This window comes from Meleagris gallopavo, chromosome 2 (genome assembly GCF_905368555.1).
Source record: "Meleagris gallopavo chromosome 2, MGAL_WU_HG_1.1, whole genome shotgun sequence".
NCBI classification, from domain to species: Eukaryota; Metazoa; Chordata; class Aves; order Galliformes; family Phasianidae; genus Meleagris; species Meleagris gallopavo.
The window spans coordinates 8,241,136-8,263,855 of NC_139405.1; the positions used below are offsets into that span (position 1 = coordinate 8,241,136).

A 22,720-nucleotide genomic window follows, 5' to 3' on the forward strand; every position below is an offset into this window, starting at 1 on the left:
CAGAGCTGGCACAAACATCCAGATTGCTTGAAGAAAGGTAAAGAAGTCTGATGTGAAAAAGGCAGAGTATACTTAAAGCTCATAGAACCTTTGTGAAAAAAGAAAGCGTTGCACTTTGTTTTATGCCAGAACTCTTTGTTTCAATGCATGAGTGAACGTACAACTCATTCTATTGAATTTCCTTTTCTTATTTTGTTATTGTAGACTATATACTATCAAGGCACATACCCCTTCGTTTTTAAACAAAATGCTTCTACCAACAGCAGAATTGGCTGTTGTGCAGAAAAAGAGCATTAGAAACTCCTTGTAAAGACATTCCTAACCGATGCAGTGGGAATATTTGTGCATATTTTCATATCAGTTACATTGCTGCAGAGTACTGAGGCCAGGGCTGATGAGGTATAGGAGAAACTTGTAGGATCCATTACAATAACAGATAGCAACATAACAGATCCTAACAGCCCAAACAGAAGTATCATAAACCTTGGAGCTTATTTTTCCCCAATAACTGTAGAGTGTAACTCAAATGTCTTAGTGTTCTGTAGACATTCAGTCTCCTCCTGATGCAGTACGATGGGAATGACTCCAGAGACTGCCTTTCTCTATAGAGGATAGAGTGCAGACCTCCAAGGAGCTCAGCTCCACCAGTAAGAATATCTGAGTGTTACAGAAGTACAGATTAACAGCACAGCGGGACAGTTGAGCACTGCTAGTTTTCAGTGCCTTCCAGAAAGCAGCATCTTTTCCTTACGTGCACCTACGTGCAGTAAACTAAGATCTGAAGAGACAGAGTGATGCACCTATAGTATTCGAATCTCTTGCCTGCACTAGAGAATGCCACATTCTGTTTTTTCTCCGGTATCATCGTAAGAAGTTTAAATTTATTCTAAGGTAAGAGTGTAATGAGTGGGAAGGCTTTTGACACCAAATACATCACATACAACATGATAGGGCTGAAAAAAATTCAGCCGTTTACTAATATTGACAAAAAGGAACTGGTCTCCAGGGCTAAGGCTGCAAGGATTCAAAATCCTTGCTTTTAGTGATAAGGAAACCATAGGCTTGGAAGATCAGCTGCCATGCAAGATGATTACCGGAGCCAAAGATAAATGGATACACACCCCTCTGCTGGAGAGAGAAACAGAATATTGATGTGCTGACACAGATAACAGCATTCAGACCAACTGTTAGATTTGCCTGGAAATGCTGAAGGTACAAACCAGTCCAGGATATAAAACTTCAGCAACATACTTGATAAATCCAAGACCTCCACACTGTCACCACTCAGGTTTCATAGCAAACCTGGTAGTCTTTTTTTTAAATTCCATTACCAGCTTAAACATTCAATTATGAAGCCAGCCTGCCACTACCTGAAAAGTCACATTCTGAGTCTACAGCTGCAATTTTTCCACGAATTTCCCACTCCCACTTCCCAGAGGCAGGAGAAGAAAATTACAGTAGCACTCAGGAAGACAAAGTAGTGAATGAGGACTTGCAATGAAACTTTCCCTTCAGGTGCTAAATTTCACAGGAACTGGTGAGTCTTAATATAAGCAGAAAATACACTAGTTACTTGTAGCACAGCCAGATTTCAGACATGAAAAAAGCAAGTTTCAGAAACTTCCAATAAACATATTGAAAAACAATGACATACATGAGGAGGAGAAAAAGAAAACTTCTACAGAAGGTGCTTACACACTGCATATAAAGGGAGGAACTTCTATGCATCAGGAACACAGAAACAATAATGGCATTTATGTCTTAAAGAAAAATAAAAAAGCTTCATGAAGATTAGAAATAGTTGCCAGAACAAACTGGAAGCAGTGACAAGTACAGGAGAACTTCCAAGGGGTGTTGCAGGAAGGCTAAGAGTCCTTCATAGTCTTCTTTTAGTTACTCAGGTAACTATGAAGAGCTTTGTTAGCCCATAATAGGAAGCACGTATCCATCTTGTAGTGCAAAGCACTCATGAGTAGAATGGGAGGATTTAAAATGCAGCAAAGCAGGTCGTTGGGAAGCAAAGGTTTTCAGTGTTTTTTTTTTCTCCTCTATGAAAGGGAGAAAGCTTAAGAACATTGGAAACTGCAGTGTAAGTTCATCATAAAGCTGAATAGCATCTAGACAGTTTTGAAAGTAAGCTGTACAATAGCACCTTTTTGTCGCATTGCAATTTGCGCAGAGAGCCACTATTGTTTTTTTAATAATCTAAATAACTATCAGTATGTTCCCCTTCGCTAGGGAGATCTTTGAATGGCAGAAATCTGTGAAGAACTAAACCCTGCATTTATATTACTTCAGCAAGTTTACTGTTAGGAAAGGTCAACAGACAGCTTGAAAGGAAATTTGTACTGACATTCTTCCTTTAACTAAAGATGAAGTACCAGCATATTGCCTTAAAATTCTATTTTTAGATTACTGATCAATTTGAAGATGGATTATTTTCATTCAAGGGCATTGCTGCTGAGAGTCAGCGTGTATTCCTTGTCAGAAATGGACATTGTAAAAGGATTATTATTATTTTTTTAAATAGTAGGCTGGACTTCTGAGAAAGGGAAATTAAATTTGGAAGAAGCTTCACTTATGTACCTTGCTTAGGCAGATCTGATAAGGCAGACTTGAGATAAGGGAAATTTGATAAAACCAGACAGTTTGTAGAAGAAAGGATGCAGCAATGACCTTTCTATAATTCACTCTAATCATACATTTCACTCTTGCCATTGTCTCTTATGAACTAGAATGGAGTTAGCTTTAATCTAAATTTAAACAGTTAATGAAGCTGGTAGAATCGGCACCATTACTCAGTCTGTTAAGATAGTCAACAGTAATATTTGATAGCTAGGTAAGGCTTCAGACATCATTTATTTTGAAAAACAAATTTTGCTTCTCTAGGAAAAGATCAGATGGCAGATAAAAACAATAAAGAGGTCTTCTATAGGAGGCAGGTAAATCACTATATAAGGGTCAACTGATAAGGCCAAGAAAAAAATCTAACAATAAATAGGTTCAAGAAACATGGGGAAAATGAATATACTGATATTAAATGCCTCTGAAAGAGCAGAGAATGTATTAAAAGGAAACAAATGTGCTGAATTACTGTCTTGAAATCTTACAGGGTTCAGGAGAAACGTTATTCCACAAGCTAAGCAGGAGCTTACAGGAAGCAAATCCATGTTCACTGAATAAATACAAGTTATGCTTGTTATGAAAAACACCTTCTACTTCAGATGATCCAAGATTTGAAGGTAATAGAAATATCACGTTTGGGAAGCATATACTAGCCAAGAAATATGAGCATAACAGGGAAACCACAGAGAAAAGCAGAACAAATCTGGCAGACAGCTACAAAAATGACTGTGCTAAAACCTATGGCTTCCCAGGTAGATTGAGGAAGTATTAGTGACTTCCCTTGAGCATCCAGTGCTAGGGAAGAGATTCCTGCAGTCTATGAAAGAAGCCACTGTTTTTCTTTAAGGGATAGAAAAGACCCTTCTCTATTCACATTTGTACAGCCGTGCTATTTCCAAATCAAAAATGCAAGCAAAAATGTTTGAACCTTGCTTAATTACCCTGTCTCAGTTTACTCAAGCCACGCCCTAAGCTGAATTCATTAAGGTGAAAAGAACATTGGATATACTCGTACCCAGTCACTCATACTGCAAATACCAGGGGAATTTATTTCATATAACTTCACAACAAGAAAGTCTGTGGTAGGCTGGAGCTTTGAACAGCCTGTCCTTTTCCATGCAACTACTAGTACTCAGTTGCTTAAAGAGGAAACTCCAGCTTGTGACTGATACGGATCATTCCGGACTGACAATGTGGTCCATCTCCTGTTTGAAGAACGAGCAGTGGGGTTAGCCTGGTGAACCACTGTGGTCTGCCACGTTGAAGGGCATGTGATGGGAATAAGCATGCTCAGTCACTGTGTCACAGCTAAAAGAACCATTACTCAATTTTGACACCTGGCAATGATTACTTGTCTCTAAATTAAAAAAAATATGGCTTTGAAGGGTGGACTATTCAGTTTAAGAATTGGTTGGATGGTCACAACCAGAGGGTTGTGGTCAACAGCTCTACATCCCAGTGAAGGTCGGTCATGAGTCACGTCCCCTAGGGGTGAGTCTTGGGACTGGTGCTCTTCAACATCTTCATCAAAGACACAGACAGTGGGTTTGAGTATATCTTCAGTAAGTTTGCTAATGACACCAAGCTTAGTGGTGCAGTGGATACAATAGAAGGAAGGGATGCCATCCAGAGGGACCTGGACAAGTTGGAAAAGTGGCCCATGCGAACCTAGTGAGATTCAACAAGGCCACAGACAAAGTCAAGACAATCCCAGATGCATAGAGACTGGGAGAAGAATTCATCGAGAAGTCCTGTGGAGAAGGGCTTGGGGGTTCCGGTAGATGAAAAGCTGGACATGAGCCAGCAACATGAACTTGCAGCCTGAAAGCACAACAGTATCCTGGGCTGCATGAGCAGAGGGGTAGCAACAGGGCAAAGGGCAAGGGAGAGAATTGTGTCCCTCTGCTCAGCCTTTGTGAGGCCCCATCTGGAGCACTGCATCCAGGTCTGGAGCTCCCAGCACAAGAAAGACATGGAGCTGTTGGAGTTGGTCTAGAGAAAGGCCAAGATGATGATCAGAATGCTGAAGAACCTCTCCTATGGAGAAAAAAAAAAGTTGAGGGAGCTTTGTTTGTTCAGCCTGGAGAGGTGAAGGCTCTGGAGAGACTACCTTATTGTGGCCTGCCAGTACTGGAGGAGAGCTTATAAGGAGGAGGAGGGAAACTGACTTTTTATGTGGTCTGATAGCAATGGGACAAGAGGGAACAATTTTAAACTAAAAGATTGGAGATTTAGATTAGATACTAGGATGAAATTTGGAAGGTGGTGGGGCACTAGCACAAGCTGCCCAGGCTGGATGGGATCCAGAGCTACCTGATCATGTACCTGATCTAGTGGATGGCAACCCTGCCCGCAGATTTCAAGTTTTTTTAAAAACTAATGACACCAAAAGAAATAAGAGGTCTCATTCTAGTAGCCACTGAATTACCATTGTGCCAGAAAACATGTATGTGTATAATCTCCAAACAGAAAAAAATTCTACCTCTACACAAGATACACAGAACTGTAGTAAGAATAAAAGCAAGGAAATGAGCATTTCAACTACATACACAAATGAACTCTTGTCTAGTAATAGGAATTATTAAAAAAATCAAAGAAGCGACATCATCATGATTGTCTTGACTCCCTGCTCCTGGGTGTGTAGCAGGAACTGACAATTAAAAACAATACTTTTGGGCATTCTTTCTTAGGAGAAAAGAATCAGTTGTAATTTATGCCCCAGGAAAGCAGGTTGAAGTCACCCAGAAGGACAAGAGCAGCCGATCTAGAGATATCCCTTACTTTCTTAGAGAATAATTGCTTGTTGCTGTCATCCTGGCTGGGTGGCCTATAGCAAATCCCACAATGTCATCCACTTTATTTGCTTATCCCTTAACACCTATGCAGAGGCTCTCTACCCAATTTTAACTACCTCCCTGTCTTTGTGTGCGATCACCTGTCAGTCTGAACAAGCACAGAGTGCAGCTGCAAATTTCTTCCAACTAGGGAAGAATAAAAAGTCCTAAAAGTCATGAAAGTAGAATGGAAAACAGTGTATTATGAAAATACCAATAAGGCAGCAGCAAAAGGATTAGCCAGGCTGGCTGCAGTCAGCAATGATGAAATGTGACACAATAAAAACCTCAGTTATTGCATTAAGATCGTTTTAGGATACTGAAGACTTAAATAAAGGAGAGCTCTGGATTACTTTGTTATTGAATATTGATATACTTTTTTTTTTTTTTTTTTTCCAGAAACACTAAGCATGAAATACACAGTTACAAGGGGAGTTTGAGAAATAAAAATAAGTGAGGAATAGTCTGCAAAGGATTGTTTAGAATGTTCTGGATAATTTTGTCCTAAACATTACCTGCAACACATTTGGCCATGTTCACGTTTCTCAGTATAGCTTTTAATTGTATGTTGCTAAAGGACTGATGCTGGTTCAGAAAGGCAAGGGAGCAGCAGGACAGCTCTTACTTGCTCTTTTGCCAGCAAGTTCCCACCCGCCTTGCAGAGTGCACATTGCTCTCATCCCAAAGCCACTCCCCAGCACAAGGCAGCTTTGGGACTGGAGGGGCTCCTTGGCACACATGCAAACACTGATGCTGTTGCCCTGTCAATAAGAATATTAACTGGTATTAAAACTCCGACAAAAAGATGGACTCTCATGGGGATCCAGGGAAGGGTTTGTTTGTGTTTTTAATTTCACCGTATGGCCAGCTGCCACTGTTGTAGGCTGCTGAGGCTCTATTGCTGGCAGTTAATCAGGCAGCCAGCAGCTTGAATGTTTTAATGCTGGCTTGCAGCCAGTTGCCAATATTCTAGCCCTGCACGGTCACCAGCTGTGACAGGAGCTAGAGCAGGACCTCTGCATCAAACTTACTTTCATGCTACTACTGCAAAATGAATGCAAAACCAGAGCAAGCACATGCAGCTGAGGAGGTGCACCATCCCACCTGAGTGAGAAATCAGGTGGACTTCTCCCAGCGGCCTGACACTGCAACTGCCAGATTTACAGCTGAGCATCATGACCAGAGCAGAAAGGCCACCCTCCTTTGAACATCTCAGTCAGGTAAAAGTTCTGCCCATCACCCGCCTAAATAAGTGATTAGATGACAAATAATTTCCCCTTCATTGCTAGAGGGTCAGTAAGCTTAGAGAAATCGCACAGCATTTGGAGACACTTCTCTTCTGAGCTGGTAAATAAGTGTCAGCATGGGTCTGAAGGCCAATGGACTGTTCTCCTCCAAACACTGGAAGACCTTTGAGCCAGCCCTGCTTGCCACATGCCACAGTTCCCATTGTATGCCATCAGATCACCATCCCACATGAAAAAACAATTCATTATACAGCATTCCCCATGTTATGTGGGAATTAGACACTTTTCCAGGCACATGGGGTTCAGCCCTACAGAAAACCCTATGCTGTTCATCTGCAGAACAGTCACATAAAACTGGTTTGGTGTCTCAGCTTGGGTGCAATGTGCCAACACTCACAGCTTTGCTGTGACAGCACTGTTGGTTAGCACCCATTTAATATATATCATTAATATCCCACAGGCCATCTAACATCTAGTTTGCTCCTGCTCTCAGTTCTGTATGGTTTTGATGTGTTAAACATGTGAACAGCGCTTTTCAAAGCTGTATTCTGAGCAATTCTTATGGTCTCCTTTTTTCTGCTGCTGCATCAGTATGCCTTGAAAACTAATGAAAATCAAAGCATTGGCTTTGCTGTTAGCAGTGTACACTTACATAGATGCTGTTGCCTGGAACTGTTCAGAAGAAAAACAATTGTTGGAAATACCTTCAATCCTGTTTTCTGCCAGCAGAGGGGCAGGCCAGCATTTTCTCTTGCTAGCAATGTGAGAAATCCCTGTTGTACTATCTGGGGCTCATTATCCTTGCTGATAGCTTCCTGATCCCTTACAGTGCATCAGGAAGCTGTGACGGGAGAGCAAGCACTCAGTTTCAGTGGACTGGGTTTTATTGCTGCTGAGCCTTCCTGGGTCACCTGAAATCACTATCCCAGGCTTCTTTATTCCTCTGAAAATGGAAAGCAGCCTGCATCCAGACCAGTCAATGGGGAGAGGCAGAGTGCGTGGGTGTAATTTAGCATACCATCAGCTGGTTAGGATAGGAAAGGTATTATTTTTCTCCTCCTCTACAGCTGGGAGAAATCAAGAGCACATAGACCTGGACTTTAAGCAGCACATCAACTAGCAAACAGAACAAAAAGCCCTTTTCAAAACTCTCTAGTTTATCACAGTGTAGGTGGGAGGCTGGCATCTTCCATTTCTAAAAAGCTTTGAGTACCACCCCCAGAAAATGCAATCTGACCTCTTTTAAAGCTCCCAGGTTGCACCCTGGAAGCCCTGTCAGGTCTTTTCCCCAATCTAAACTAGCATTGTCTCCAGAGCACTAAGAGTTAGTGACATTGCAAACTGTGCTGCAGCCCCATTGCAGGGCAAGGGCTGGGGGACGTACACGAGTTGAACATCAAAGTCTTCAAATAACAGTGCACGCTGTCACAGCGATTAAGTGGTTTTAGTGTGGAAACTGAGACCAAAATCCCACTATACTTAACACTATGAACCACATTTTTACTGCAACATATCTTCAGATGTGCAGCCAACCCTTAAGAGAAGCATTTAGACTCGATATTTTAGAAAACCTCTTAAATAAGTTTAAGCTGGTGCACTTATTAAGCATTCAGCAACATGCAAATGTTCTCCTGCTGTGTTCTCCATCCCTGCTTCCCCTTCTGCGTCTAAGCAAACCTAGAGCACTACATACCCCCCAAAACAGCTGAAAAACATCCAAACCCAGGATTACACAGGTCCACAGAAAATTACTGCAAGCCAGGCCAGCAAGAACTGGGGGGAAAATTAGATCTCAAATACCCACAGCAATTCAAGCTGCAATTAGTTTGAATAATTTCAAGGGCAGATCTAAAACACACATACCAGCACAAATATTTTGGTGATCTCAGTCAAGAGACTCCTCCTCTCCCTCTTCAGGGCTGTAAACAAAGTTAGGTCACAGGAGAAACATCTTGAACTCAAGTACCCTACCAGGAGAACGTGCCCTTCCTTATGGCTTTAACTATTAAAGCTTTAAAAAGCAGAAGTATTTAAAAACAAAATTGGGATAAAACCAGGATGTTTTGAAAGAGATTTTTTTTTTAATCCAGCTACAAAGAGCTTAGTGTGTAGGTTGTTCAGCTCATAGGGCCACATTGGTAGGGCAGCGTTTCAGAGAATCGTAAAATCTTTTGAGATGGAAGGGACCTTTAAAGGCTATCTAGTCCAACACTCCTGCAGCAAGCAGGGACACCCACAGCTCCATCAGGTGCTCAGAGCACTATCCAGCCTGACATGGATGTCTCCAAGGATGGGGCATCTACCACATCTCTGGATGACCTGTGCCAGTGTCTCGCCACCCTTACTGTAAAAAGCATCCCTACTTCCAATCTAAATCCTCCCCTCTTTTAGTTTGAAACCATTTCCCCTTGTCCTGTCACAACAGACCCTGCTGAAGAGTCTGTCCCTTTCCTTCTTACAGCCCCCCTTTAGATTTTGAAAGGCCACTCCCAGGTCTCCCCAGAGTCTTCTCTTCTCTAGGCTGCACAGCTCCAGCTCTCACAGCCTGTCCTCGTAGGGGAGGTGTTCCACCTGAACTCTCTGTGGAAGCTTATGGAGTAACTCAGAAGGACCACTGGATGTGGAGACAAAGCGGCACATGGTTGCACTGCCTGCAGCACCCAGCACCAGTGGCTGTGCAAGAATTTGGTGGAAGAACTATAATTTCATCTCTGTATCAGTAATTACATGTATTTCACACAGATGTCATAGGGTACAATAGATGCTGTGAAGAGTACTCATATATTAAATAATTTATAGCATAATAATTAACAGTTAATCACTTACAAGTTAAGATGCTCCGGGAACAATCCCAACTCACAGTGTGCACTGCCTCCTTCCAGGAAATCTCACTGTTTAGACAGCACTCCTCACCATCACAAAGCAAGCTGCTCTACTGCATCCCAGCAGACCCTGTGCTTGCACACACACACCTGCAGGTAATAACCAGGTACGTGGCAGCAGTGCTAATGAAGAAATCAAACTCTCGTGTGCTGTAATGTGATAGCTACAGAGTGAGGTGGGGAGCATCTCTTGCTGATGAAGACACAGGAGAGAGGAGAACAGGTTTTTAGATATATAGCAGAAGGGCACCCTCTTTTTGCAGCTGAGCAGGCTTCATTACTCTACGCTGCCTAGTTAATTTAAGCTGCTGCAGACGTATCTATGCCCAGCACATCCACCACACATTGTAGCACGATGATTCTCAGCTGCATGTTGCAGCCTTCCTCCTTCATCACCACCCATCGACAAGCCCAAACCACGTGGTGGCTTCATGGAAAGCTCAGCTCCAAATCTGCTTCGGATGCAAAGCTGTAATGTTCCTGCAGATAAAGCAACATCCTCCCTCCATTTTCTGGTAATTTGGCCACCTTCCTGCTTCCTGTAGGTGCCAGCGTTGACCCCACCAGCCTCCTGTGGTTTGCTCTATTATGTAAAGAATCCTCTTCCCAAATCCTGAGATCTGTGGCCTGAAGCAGGAAGCTTTCTATGTCCGCTGTCCATGCTAAGAACCATTGGGGCACGCAGAAGTTGCTCTCAGCTACATCTGCTGCCAGTGAGCTCCACCGCCCCATTACACACAATTGAAAAAGAGCATTTCTGTTATGAGTTTAAGGTTTGCTTTTTCAGATTACTTTTCATCCCCTCATTCCAGCAGCATGAGAGAAGCCAGTTTGATGCATATTATCACTCCCACAGCCTGTTGTTTCTTTCCTCTTTAAGTCATGCCAATCCTAAAGCTTTTCATCCAGGAGCCTCCCCAAACCTTTCCATCACCCTCCCAGTCCCGCAGTGGGCTGCATTTTTGAAAAACAGCAATATTGCCTTTTCTCTTGGGTTTCATCCTTTGTTTTTATTTCTGCCTTCTGCAGTGCAAGCAAAGGAGATGCACTGGAAGCCTGTGGTGTTGGGGGCTGGAACCTTTCCATGCACAGCTCAGTCTGTACCTCCAAGCAAGCAGCCCTCTTACATTGCTTCTTGTTATTTTTCTCACTTTCACTGAGGTGCCAGTCATTGCCACTGCAGGGTCAAGCAGATCTCTTTTTGCTGGCTTTTCTGGTCAGGCAGATGATGGGGAAAAGGTAAAGGATGCCCCGTCAGGAAATGCCTCCATGTCTTCTCCCCCAGCCCTGCAATTCAGATCTGAGCTCTACAGCCAGATGAGGCCTTCCCCTACCTGCTTCAAAGCTTGAAGCGTTTTGGAAGAATGAGTTCAACCAGGGCTCAGTGACTCTATTTAATGAAAAAAATCAGCTGACATTCCCCATTGCTCCCCACAGGACACCTCCCTGCTTCCAAGTTAATCACAGGCTCTCCCAAACCTCTGCACACTCTGCAATAGATCACTGATAATGCATGAGGGAACGGTTCCTACTGCAAAAAAAATCGTGCCTCACAGCCCATAAATCCACTGAGCGTGTCATTTCATATGGCCCAGGGCTGTGAGCTAGCCCAGTGCTGCACAGAGAGATGACAAATCCATTTTGGATGGCAGAAGCAGAATAGCTTCCAGTCAATCCCAGCCTGCAATGCAAGAATTCAGATTTACAGACCCAGCAGATTTACTTTTTGCCTCGTTTTATTGTCTATTAATTCACTCCACTGCAGATGAGGAAGATTTTGGCAGAGCAGGTGCCTTTTGCAGCACACAGACATCTATCCTCATGCCTTCATTCTTGCCCATGCCCCTGGTTCATGCTGCCCCACTGTGAGCTTAGGAGGAAGCACCAGCTCTGCCCACAGGTTTATGACCGCTGTGGTGCAACACAGTATCACCAAGGACATACATCCCAGCTGGAGCAGGGCTGAGACATTAAGAGCACGATGATAATTTCATGTAACTGCCAGAAGTCCCAGCTGCACTCTGCAGTAACATAACTCTTTGCAATCTGCTTATTAACCATGCAGCTACTACAGACAGGGCTGGGAATAGCACAGCCTAGACCAGATTTTTCTTTTGAACAATTTGCATTCACTATATCACAGATACATGCAACAACAAAAGAGAAAAGCAGGGGGCACATCCTCCCCTTGAGCAAGAATGCCAAGGAACATGACCAGAAACCACCTTGTGCTGGACAAAACAATGAGACCATGTACAAGGAAGTTTTCTCCCTGGGCTTCCCCACAGTGCAGACGGAGGAGCACACCCAACCTGAAGGGCACTGTAGCAGAGCTGAGAGGGGAAGAAGGGAGAAGATTCTCTGCCAGATCATGCCTGGGCCCTGGTTTGGTACAGGACGAGTTCCAAGGAGAGGGGCTCAATGCAGGAAAGACTGATCTGCATCTTTCCCAGTTTTTACTGCCCAATTTCTCATGAGGCTGAGAAAGTTCATTTCCCAACAGCAAGTGCAATATTAATTTTGCCCCTGCTGCATTCTTCGGCCTCAGCAGGGAACACAAGCACACACTGTGCAAATACAGACACGTTGATGGTTTCCTTCTTTATGATGGAAAATTACACACACTTATCTGCTTCCCAGGGAGATGCTAGCATTCAATTCTCTGCTATTCACAACATACTTGCTTTCACTGAGTGTTTTACACGTGGTTTACTGATTGCCCATACGTACTGCAAAGGAAGCAACAAGCAAAACATATTTGAGAGCTCTTTGTATCTCTGCCTGTTGTTAACCAAACCCAGACAGTGCCAAAGAGCGCTAAAATCAGCTGGGGCTGAGGACTTCATTGCGCAGGCAGGGGTCCCACCAGCACCCCAGCTTTTGGATGAGACTGTGATTGGAGCACACATCCTTCAGCCTCCATATCCACAGAACACCTCAGTGAGAATGGGTCAACAAATACAAAGAGATGGCCCAGAGGCTGCACCGAGGCCCCCTGCAACTGTGTCCTACATCTGGCAGTCCCAGCTCTGGGCCAGCTCAGCTGGTCAGAGGATCCTGCGCTAGATTTTCAGTAGCCGACAGTGCCCTCCAGTGGGAGGTTTGCCACCATGCCACTTACGCACTTCCCAAAATGAAAAAAAGGTTATTAAAATTACTTTTTAGAATTCCTGGCAAGGAAAGATAAGGAAGTTACAAGCCCAGGATACAACTGCACCGTACTGCCAGCCAGGAGGATAGAGTGATGGTGCTCTTTGCAGCTGGCATCTCAGCAATCAAGATTCACATAAGCATCATAAAGTGCTGTATCCATGCCTCAGGAAGGCCAGTAGCATCTCCAGGGCTTGAAGTCAGGGCCTGGGATGTTCCTCAACCAGGCTGCAAGAGGCTGAGGCTCTAACGTGGCTGCAGACTTGCCCTGGCTCCCACGGGGCTCTGCATGATGGGCAGAGGAAAGCAGCGTACCTGAGCACAGGTGCAAGGCTAATCTTTAATTTCCCAAATTAAGCACTGAAACATTTATTTTCTTAAAAAAAAAAAAGAAAAAAGTATTTAATTATTACATGCTAACAGTTCTGCACAAACCTCAATCAGGGTAAGGGGGAGAGAATACAGAGAGCATTTGGTTCCAAAGGGGAACAAGCATTTAAAAATACAATAAGTGACAAAAACGAGAAAGGCTGGGGGAGAATGGTGGGCCATAAAAAACAAGGAGATCCTATACAGCCAGCACTGACCGCACAGGTAATGAGGGCCACCCTAGAGTGGGGGTGACTGCTCCAGGAAGACTCTATAGGTCTGGCCAGAGTGTGCCCGAGCCCCCCATAGCCACTCAGGGGGCCTTGCCCTCAGCTTCAGCTGGAAGGGGTCGAGGCGCAGGCAGTCTCCCAGGTCCCGCAGTTCTATCACTGGTGGCTCCTCCACAGCCCGCTCTGGTGGCTCCTCAGGCCCCGGGGCCCTGCCCAGATGCCGTCTCCGCCATTTTGCCCAGCACAGGGCTCCAGCAGCCACCAGCAGCGCCAGGCTGCCTGTGATGGCTGCCCCCACTAGGATGTCAGCATGACGGAGCAGGAAGCCCAACCCTGTTAGAAGAGCCAAGGCCTGAGTTGGGGTTGGCAGTGCACCCCTCCCAAACTACCACCCAGCCACAGGAGATGGGGGTTCCCCAACAGGGCCATTGCTGAACTTGCATGGAGGCTGGGTAACCTGCTGCCATTCCCCTCCAGGCACACAGGGACCCCAAAGATAAATATGCATTTATAAAACATTAACATAATGCTATACCTAACCAGTCTGGATAGGCTTTGATGGTGCAGCATGTCAATGAATTTGGAGCTGAGAGAACAAATGAGAAACGCAATTAGACTGCAAGCTCACACTCAGCTTTCAGGAGCTTATGGGAGGGGATGTGCTTAATTATATTAAACAAGCAGCAGTATTTTAAACTGATGCAGTTAACTGATGCAGGTCACCCTTTGGATGCTCATTTAGGCTCACCTCTGAAAGTAGATGCCTCTAGAGCCTGCACAAGGAGGACAAGGAGAAGACTATTTGTCCTCCCAGTACAAGGCTGACCTCCTGACCTAGATACCCAGCTTCAGAAGGGACCATGTTGGCCTCCAACCCACACACATCTGAGAACAAACCCTGAAAATCTCCTGAAGCCAGAGCATGAAGTGCTTGGTTTTTGTTTGTTTTTTTCCCCTCTACAAGAACAGCTATCTGGGAATTGCCTTGCAAAGACACAAATCTTCCCCCTTCCTAGAACCATGGTGCCAGTTCCAGAGCCACTTTTAAGCACAAGATGTAATGCGCAATAGCGAAGACCTGGCTGTTTGGATTTCAGTTAAGAGCCGCACATGGCAAGAACAGCTAAATTGAAGCACTCTGATGAGCCAATGGTTGCTGAGGTTGCTGCACAAGAGACTCATATATGCATTGTTTGTACTAACATCGCATACACGATCATACACCCTCCTCAGAACCATCACCATGAGACATGCAGAAGTATGAGAACATTACTGTGTCATCTACCTGACTGAGGAGTACGGATGCAAAGGGTGCCAGACTTGGTGGGAGAACGATCCTCGTAGCCCTTCTTGCAGCGACACAGGTAGGTGCCCACACCATTGAAGCACTCTGCCTCCTCCCCACACAGGCTGACCCCCGAGCTGCACTCATTCACATCTGATGGGAAACAGGTGCCAAGTCACATCAGGCTCAGCACGAAAGGGCCCTGCTGCCAGCCCAGAGTACCCACCTTCTACCAGCAGCGAGATGAGTTGCAGCTTCCCCGCTCCCACTGAAGCACCAAGCAGCTCTCCCAGCTGGGAGCGCAGCAGCAGGGACATATTTCTCTCCTCTGGCTTCAGGTGTAGCCAGAAGGTGAGCAGCAGGCTGGCATTGCTTGTCCTGCGGCAGGAAGAGCCCAGGGTGAGGCAGGAAGAAGGCACTATGGCCAAGCACTGCTGCAACAGCCCTTTCCACTCATTAGCAGATGGTCACAGTGCTGCAGGCTTTTGCAAAGAGAATTTGTAACGAGACAGCTTTACTGGAGGAGAAAGAAGCCAATATCCAAGGAGCACCACAGGTAATAAAGATGCCTATCAAGAAGGTGGCATACCAACAACCATACCTTTTGGCTTCCTTTAACTTTATTTCACTGACTCTGTTGGCAGAGAGTTTCAGGTTCTGCTGGATCTGCAAGACAAGTAACCAGTGTTGATTTGATATTTGGTGGGCACAGAATACAACAGCAAACCACTACTTTTCTCCCTCCTGTCCTGCTCTTCTCTTTCACAAACCACTCAGGACATGTTAGATGTCCCATAACCCTGTGCTGGGAGCCTTTTCTCTAGGACACTAATGCCTCCTATCTGCTGAACTTTAGCTCAGCTCCCACAAACAGATAAGATAATTTAGGAAAAGCAACAGAAACCCCAGGATAAGCATTTAGATGAGAAAGAGTGGATGGGCTGGGTGCCATCCAGGGTGTGAGAGGCAGCTTTATGGACCAGGCAGCAGGGTGAGCTCTACACCCACTGTAGGCTGCATCCCAGAAAGCAAGACTTGAGAGCACACAAATCTAACCCTGCCTAGACTTGGTGTTTGAGCCGCCCTCTTTCTAGAGAGAAGTTAGAACCTTTGGCTGGTCACATCTGTTTCTGCAGTGCCTTTCTGCACCTAAACATCATCACTGTGAACAGGCACCCTGCAGGGCATCAGCATTAGGCCTTGGATTTTGACCAGCACAAGCAACTCAAATGCTGGCTCATCATGTGATGTTAACAGAAAATCCCTGGGATGAAGAGCACAACGTGATCTCTAGCAGCTGAGTTTTTGGGATATAGCATTTGCTTTTCCTTCCTATGCCCATGCCCAGGCTTACATGGCTTCTTATAGATTCTAGGAGATCCCTTCTGAGCTCACTGCCACCAGGAGTGATCCAGTCCTCGTGTTTGATTTCAGTCATTACTTCAAATAGCACATCTACAAAAAAAGAAAAAAAGAAAAGAAAAAAGAAAGCTCTGAGCAAAAGTAAGTCCACAAACAGGCTTAAGTGAGTTAGCCCAGGATGTCAGCGACAGCAGAACTGCTACAAGGAAATCCTGTCAAGTGACATGTGAGCGTTTCCAGGCATCATGCATCAGGCAGAACAAGTTGTTGACAAAAGCAGAGAAATCTTAGCTAATGCTCAGTGTGGAATCCTGGAATTGATCTCTGAACAGAGTACACAAAGCATTAGCGTACATTCAATTGTACTCAAACTTCCTCAGCAATTATCTTCCTAAAAGGTACCACCATAATTTGTGATATCCTAGAAGCCTTCATCTCTGACGCATCTCTATTTGGAATCAGCACAAACAGCTGGCTAAATCTAGGCTGACATACGCTTACTGAAATCTGTTGTTTAAAGGCTATTCATCCATAAATCTCTCCTCTGTTCAAAGATCAGTCCCCTTCTGTATTGATTCCTTTTTGCAAGCCATTGCTGTGGTTTGCTCTACCATACAAACCCAACTTTGCTTAATTACTGATGCTCTCATAAACAGGCTTTTCTTCTCCTTAGTCTGAAAAGCAAAGCTGAGAAACCAGACAGTCCTGAGACATGGTGTGCGTGTATTTAAGTAAGAATAGAACTCCTACACAAAAACAGGATTTAACAACCATCAGCAATAGTAGAGCTCCGGCATCCCAACATTTATACCAGATTTAGCATATGAACTCAGGTTTCTCCAGGGTAAGTGCAAAGTACCTTCCAAATGGTCACCAGTAAGGAGTGCACTCCACTCTCTTGTAAAGTTGATGGGCAAAGGATGGCCATGTACAGCACCAGCCAGCACACCAAGGTTAGGGCTGTGCTTTAAGACGTGCTCAAGACTTTGCATTGCTTACCTCCGGGGTGGTGCAGAGACTGCAGTGCTGTACCGTTCTCCAGAGATGCCAGAACTGAAGCCAGATCTGTCAGAGCAAGGAAAAGAGACAGGCTGCTGATTTCTGCCTCCTGACAAGGGGCAAAACACACATTAGGTGTCAGTTCACAAGAAGAGCACCAGCAATGTTTCACACCAAGATGGGCATACACAGCCTGATTCTGGTGTAAGTTGTGGAGGAAAGGCAGCTTCTCCTCAGGTAACTCAGAGCCCTGGTATTAGGAGCCAGCCTCTCCCTGTTAAGAGGAGCATTGTCTCATAGATACCCATGAAATAACATGTAACTCTATGCCCTCTCCACCTCCAACATCTTGGATGTGGTAGGAACTGGGTACCAACTGAAGGAAACAGTACTATCTTCAAACAAGACCTCTACAGAGTGCTGCTTCTCTAGAAATGGGTATTGAACAGCATTGAGCATCAGTTCAGCCCCAGATAACCTAGAAGACAACTTACCAAAAAGATCTTCATGTCCTTCTCCTGGTGACAGCACATCTCCAGCAGGCACACCTTTGTCACCCTGGGGCATTGCCTCTGAGGCAGGGACATCAGTTGAGTAGGGTGAGGCTGTGCTGACTGGAGCAGGCACCAGCTCTACATCTCCCTCTGCAGTCCCCAAGGCAGGCAGCTTAGCTTCAGACCCAGCACCTCCTCCCGATGGAGCCTCCAACACATCCTCAGTGGGTTCCCTCCCCTTAGTGCCACCATATGTAAGGCTTCTTTCCATCTCTTTTTCACTCTGCAGCTCACTGCGCTCACCCAGGTCAGCACCAAGCCAAACATCTTCCACAAGATCAGGGGGATGTTGGCCCTTGTCCTCTGAGCTTGCCACCTCAGCCTGGATCTTGCCTGCAGTAGGTGGAGTGGATGGGCTCAGGGAGGCTCTCAGCATGGACAGCAAACCTTGTGTTGTCCCCGTCCTCCAGCTCTCTCCCTTAGAGGTTTCCTGGAGGGGCTCTTGGGGAGCTACAGCAGCACCTGAAGAACTCACAGCTTCATAGTCTCCAAATACATAATACTGTCCTTCAAAATGTTTGTATTTGCTGCTTAGGGGGCCACTTCTTGACAACAGTAAAACGTGGACAGCAGTAGCTTGCGAAGCAAAGATCAGAGTACCTCGGCTGTGACAGGCATACACGAGCTTAGTTTCCACACGTGAGAGGACCCCTTGGAAAATGATCTTGTCCTGGTTCTTACCACAGCTTTCATTGCTCTGGAACCCCTGAATGTAGATGACAATGTGCTTCTGGGGCCCTGCCCAGATGGTCCAGTTGCACCAGATGTTGGCTTTGACATCACCGTACAGTGGGAGGTAGAACACCCCAAACCCATCCTGAAAGATGACGTGGCAGCTCCTAACAGGGAAGTACTCCATTACCCAGGGCAGTCCCAGCTCTGGTAAGTCATGAACAGAAAGGAAGCGTAATCAGTGATCAGCGTATAGCCCAGGACACAGATAACCTGTTCCAAATCCTCTACTGCTGCAGAATCCCTGTGGTTTCAACCCCCAGAGTCAACTCTCTGCTCTGGGATTGAAGCTGGGCCCAGGGACCCAGTTGCTCTGGGGGCTGGAACTGTGAGCTTTTGCTCCCAGAAGAGATTTAGCCAAGACCATCACATTTTTGGAAGCCCACCCCCCACCAGCAGCCAGGCCCACACTTGCCAGGCTGGAACTGTTGGTAGGAGTATCTCTCATCAATTAGTTCCAGCTTCAAAAGATGGCTCACATCAAAATAAGAAATATTTTGAGACCTACCAGTGTGCTTCTGTGGCTGTCCTCCTAGCATCTCCATACGTCTGGATGCAGGACCTTTGGCAGCCTCCCACAGTTTCTGGCCTCTTGGCACTGTTTGTCCCCACTGGACTGCTGGAGGATCAGAGTGGGCAGCATGCAAGGAGGAATTTCTCTGCTCTCCCACACCCACCTGCAGAGTTTCCATGGTTTTCTGCATTTTAACTGCTCCAGGGAGCAAGGCAGAAATCATTTTGCCACTAGTGGCCATGCCTAATTGCAGTGGAGCTGATGTAACCTCATAACTCAGGGTGTCCTTGGCCCGAGGAGGTCCCACACGAGGCCTTGGGATGGAGGCTGGAGAGGGACCGCTCACAGGAGCTGGGGTTTCTTGTTGCTGGCCACCCTCTTCCAGCACACCCTCTCTCACCCAAGGGCCAAGGTAGCCAGGGGACACATCTACATCCATTTCAGGGGCTGCCAAAGGATGGTGAGGAGGCAATGGTGAGGCCATCTCCTGCCCTCCTGGTGAGATGCTTGCCCTTCTCCTGAGGCTGACAGAATCCAAACCTAATGCTGCCAGTGGGGAGGGGACAGCCCTGGACATGGGCTGTCCTCCTGAAGGAAGAAGTCCTTCAAGGGCAATGTTGGCAGAGCCAAAGCCCACAGGAACAAGGTCAGAATAAGAGAACACTGGTGCAGGGATTATTTCCAACCTGCTTGTGGAAGCAAGCTCTGGACCTGTTGACCTAAGGGATGCCACCAGCCAAGTCTGTGAGGCAGTATCACCCTGGTAGCAGCAGCTTTGTGTGTCCCATGAGGATGCAGAAGTTTCCTCAGCAGCTGGACAGATGCATGCTTGGGTGCTTGCAGGAAGGCTCCCAGGGTGCACAGGGACTGCCTGCAGGACAGGATGGCTCTGGTCACATGAATGAGGATGCTCCAGGAGAATGTCCCATGGTGATGTGGGAAGTGGCACCACTTTCTCCTCAACACCACCCCTGGAACTCTCCAGGGGGAAGATATCCATGAGCTCCATATGCTCGAGGTTGGTTGTTCCCAGCCTGAGCTGAGTAACAGGCAAAGCCTCAAAACTGCTTCTCTCTCTCTCAGGCAGCAGCTGTGAGCAGTCCCCACTCACCACACCATAGGGGCTGCTCAGGCTGGGCATCAGGCCCCTTGCAAGGCCAACAGTACTGCTGCCTGCTGCTCCGTCAGCTGGGATGCTCAGCTGGGCATGGCTTCTGTCCTTCCTTAAACCCAGCCCCTGGGACACGGTGGTACCAATGCACCCAATGGTACCAATGCTTCTGCCAGGAGAAGAAGCCTGTAAATCAGCACTCAAGTCCACATGAATTGTGCGTGTTGGTTTAATGGTAAACTGGAGGTCTCCCAAATGTTCTAGCCTCAGGGTGGGGTGCAGTACAGACTGTCTGTTCTCCCAGCTCATGCTTGTGGGCTGCAACAAAGGCTCCACCACTTGCAAGGCTCCAAAGAAAGGTGTTTCCAAAGGCATGCTGGAAAATTCACGTGTATAACCCAAACCTGGAGCAACACATCTGCTGGTGGTGCAGCTCAACTGCTGGGCATCCCCAGCTATGCCTTCCTCTTCCTGGCAGAGTCTTGATCCTGTCTGTGGCTCAGAGCCCTGCACACAGGTAGCTAGCATGCCCAGGAGCTGTGGACTCGCACCTTGGTATGGGACAAGCTTTACTGGACTTCCCATCGGCATCAAGGTTGCAGAGCCTCCAAGGTGGTCTGTCCATCCAGGCTGGAAAACACTGTCTTGCTTAGATGGCTTTGGAGCAAGAGTTGCAGGAATCAAAGCACCTCTAGAGGGAGATTCATGTTCCTGGTGCTGGAAGACGTAAAACTTGCCTTTAAACTGGGTGTCTCTGCAATTTGGCAAGTACCTTTTCAGCAACACAACATGCACAGCCTGAGCAAAGGTGGCAAAAACGTGCATCTCCTTCTTCCAGCAAGCATAAACTACATCATTTTCCACCAGCGAAGAAACTCCTTCAAAGAGGATTTTGTCTTTATTTTTGTTACAATCCTCCTGTGTGATAAAGCCTTGAATATAAATTATTATATGCTTCCTGGAGCCTGCCCAGATTGTCCAGTTACACCACAAGTTGAACGCGGAATCACTGCGATACTCTGGAGGAGAAAACTCCCCATATGTGCCCCTCAAGACTCTGTGGCAGCTTCTCATGGGCAAATATGCCAATATCCAAGGAAATGCTGACCCTGGAAAACAACAGATAACCTCAAGTTTTCCTTCTTCCCCACCTGCCAGGTAGGGAATAGTCCTTCCTTCCAGAAATTGCCTTCAAGCTCTCCTATCTCCCACGTGCATGAAACACCATGAGCAGGAGAACATGCTGCTCTGCCTGCCTCAGGCCCTGGGGGTCAGGGGAAGGAGGTCAAAGGGTACAAGCACACACACCAGCTTGGGATGCTCCCAAATCTGCCATCCCTCCAACAAGGAATGTTTCCACACATACCTGTTGACAACTCACTCCAAACCTCCTCCCACCAGCTCTCACCCCACCAGCGTGTACACCTTCACAGGACCTTGGGGCAGCTGGAGAAGCCCTGGCACCACATCACACGCTGCTGATTGCAGGCAGGGCAGTAATGGCCCAGCAATACAGGAACCAGAAAGCAGCTGGCAATTGCTCTCCTTAAACATCCCATGGAAACTGCTCCACACTCTCAGAACCCACAGTACACAGTGCAAGAGCAGCAGGAGCTGGGGATGGATACTCACACACTTGCATAGATGGCCTGAAGGCTGCACATCTCATTCTTGCTTCAAGGCTTCAGCCAAGCAAGAAGCCTCTCAGCAGGGTGAGAAACATCAGCACTCCACTGTGGTTGAGTTAGTAGGGAAGTAACAGCATTTTCCAGAAATACTACCTTCAAGCTAGAAGGCCCACAAGCCATCGGTGAGTTTGCCCTCCAGGAAGGCCATTATGATTTGGATTGTGCTTTAATTGCTGCCTAAAGACAGCTTGCTGCAGCCAAATCTCCTGCCTCAGGCCTTCCCATCCCAATGCTCTACATCCCTTCTTCCATCCCACAGGCAGGTGACTGCTCCAGGCTTCCCACACCAGAGTTTGACATGCCCAGCAAAACTGAGAATGGAAAGAGAGGAGTGGCACAGAGAGAGAAACATTAGCGTGAGAATTAAGTCTTACCTGCTTTAGCATCCTGATGTTCTGAGTAGGACTTGCATGCCTATGAAGAAAACATCCTCACTGCAGACCAGAGCATCAGCGTCTGCACTAGCACAGCCCGAGACCAAGGAACACTGACACCACTTCCTTCATCACCTCATTTTTCCTAGCAGCACTCCCCACCTCCAACAGCAGCAGCGTCACCCAACTGATACTATAAGGGCCACGGCTGATGCAGTACCACTCCCAGAGTGGCCAGGGTACCCACACCTCACTTACCCCCACAGCTCTACAGTCAGGACTCAGCAGCCCTGATGCAGGTCCCCACACCAAGGACACCAGGAGCAGGAACACCAGAAGGGCCCAAAGCTTCATGGTAGAGGCTCACAACATTAAAACCAGACTCAAATGCCTCCTAAAGTACCACTTCCTCCCTTAAACAACCCAGCAAGCTTCCCCCAGGTGGAGCACTTACTCCACCCTCTTGCCAATATATGCACCCATACATTGCCCAGGTACCCCAATAACAATTAGTTTGTCATGAATGAGAACCAGCTGTGTTCATTAGCCTCACAGCATCCTTCCTGCCCTCCCTGTTTTTGTGAGCAGGCTCCATCCTGCTCACCCTCCAAACAAACAAACAAACAAAAAAACATGTCGTGCTTGGAATTGGAATTAAAGCATTGCTGATGTTGATGGTGTGACCTTGAGACAGAACCCGGCTTGCTTTTCCCCCTCACTCTCCATAAAACAATAACAATAAATAAATTCAAGTTACTGGGGGA

The 22,720-nt window shown here is 46.5% G+C and overlaps 1 protein-coding gene and 1 long non-coding RNA gene across 2 annotated transcripts; one reads left to right on the forward strand and one right to left on the reverse strand.

Moving 5' to 3' along the window:
* Positions 1-2,061: 2,061 nt before the first annotated feature.
* LOC146544859 (uncharacterized) lies at positions 2,062-6,076 on the forward strand. The gene is made up of 3 exons (XR_014881749.1): positions 2,062-2,089; positions 3,113-3,242; positions 5,859-6,076. It is a non-coding gene; the product is annotated as an uncharacterized LOC146544859 (long non-coding RNA).
* A 6,749-nt stretch (positions 6,077-12,825) lies between these two features.
* Positions 12,826-22,310, reverse strand: LOC104909512 (uncharacterized). Its single transcript, XM_010706513.4, has 10 exons — positions 22,215-22,310; positions 21,957-21,996; positions 18,778-21,003; positions 17,478-18,416; positions 16,984-17,049; positions 15,977-16,077; positions 15,224-15,288; positions 14,849-15,000; positions 14,623-14,775; positions 12,826-13,670 (listed from the first exon to the last, which is right to left on the reverse strand). The coding sequence occupies exons 1-10, from the start codon at positions 22,308-22,310 to the stop codon at positions 13,348-13,350; spliced, it is 4,161 nt and encodes a 1,386-aa protein (XP_010704815.2). The 3' UTR covers positions 12,826-13,347.
* Between the last annotated feature and the right edge of the window lie 410 nt (positions 22,311-22,720).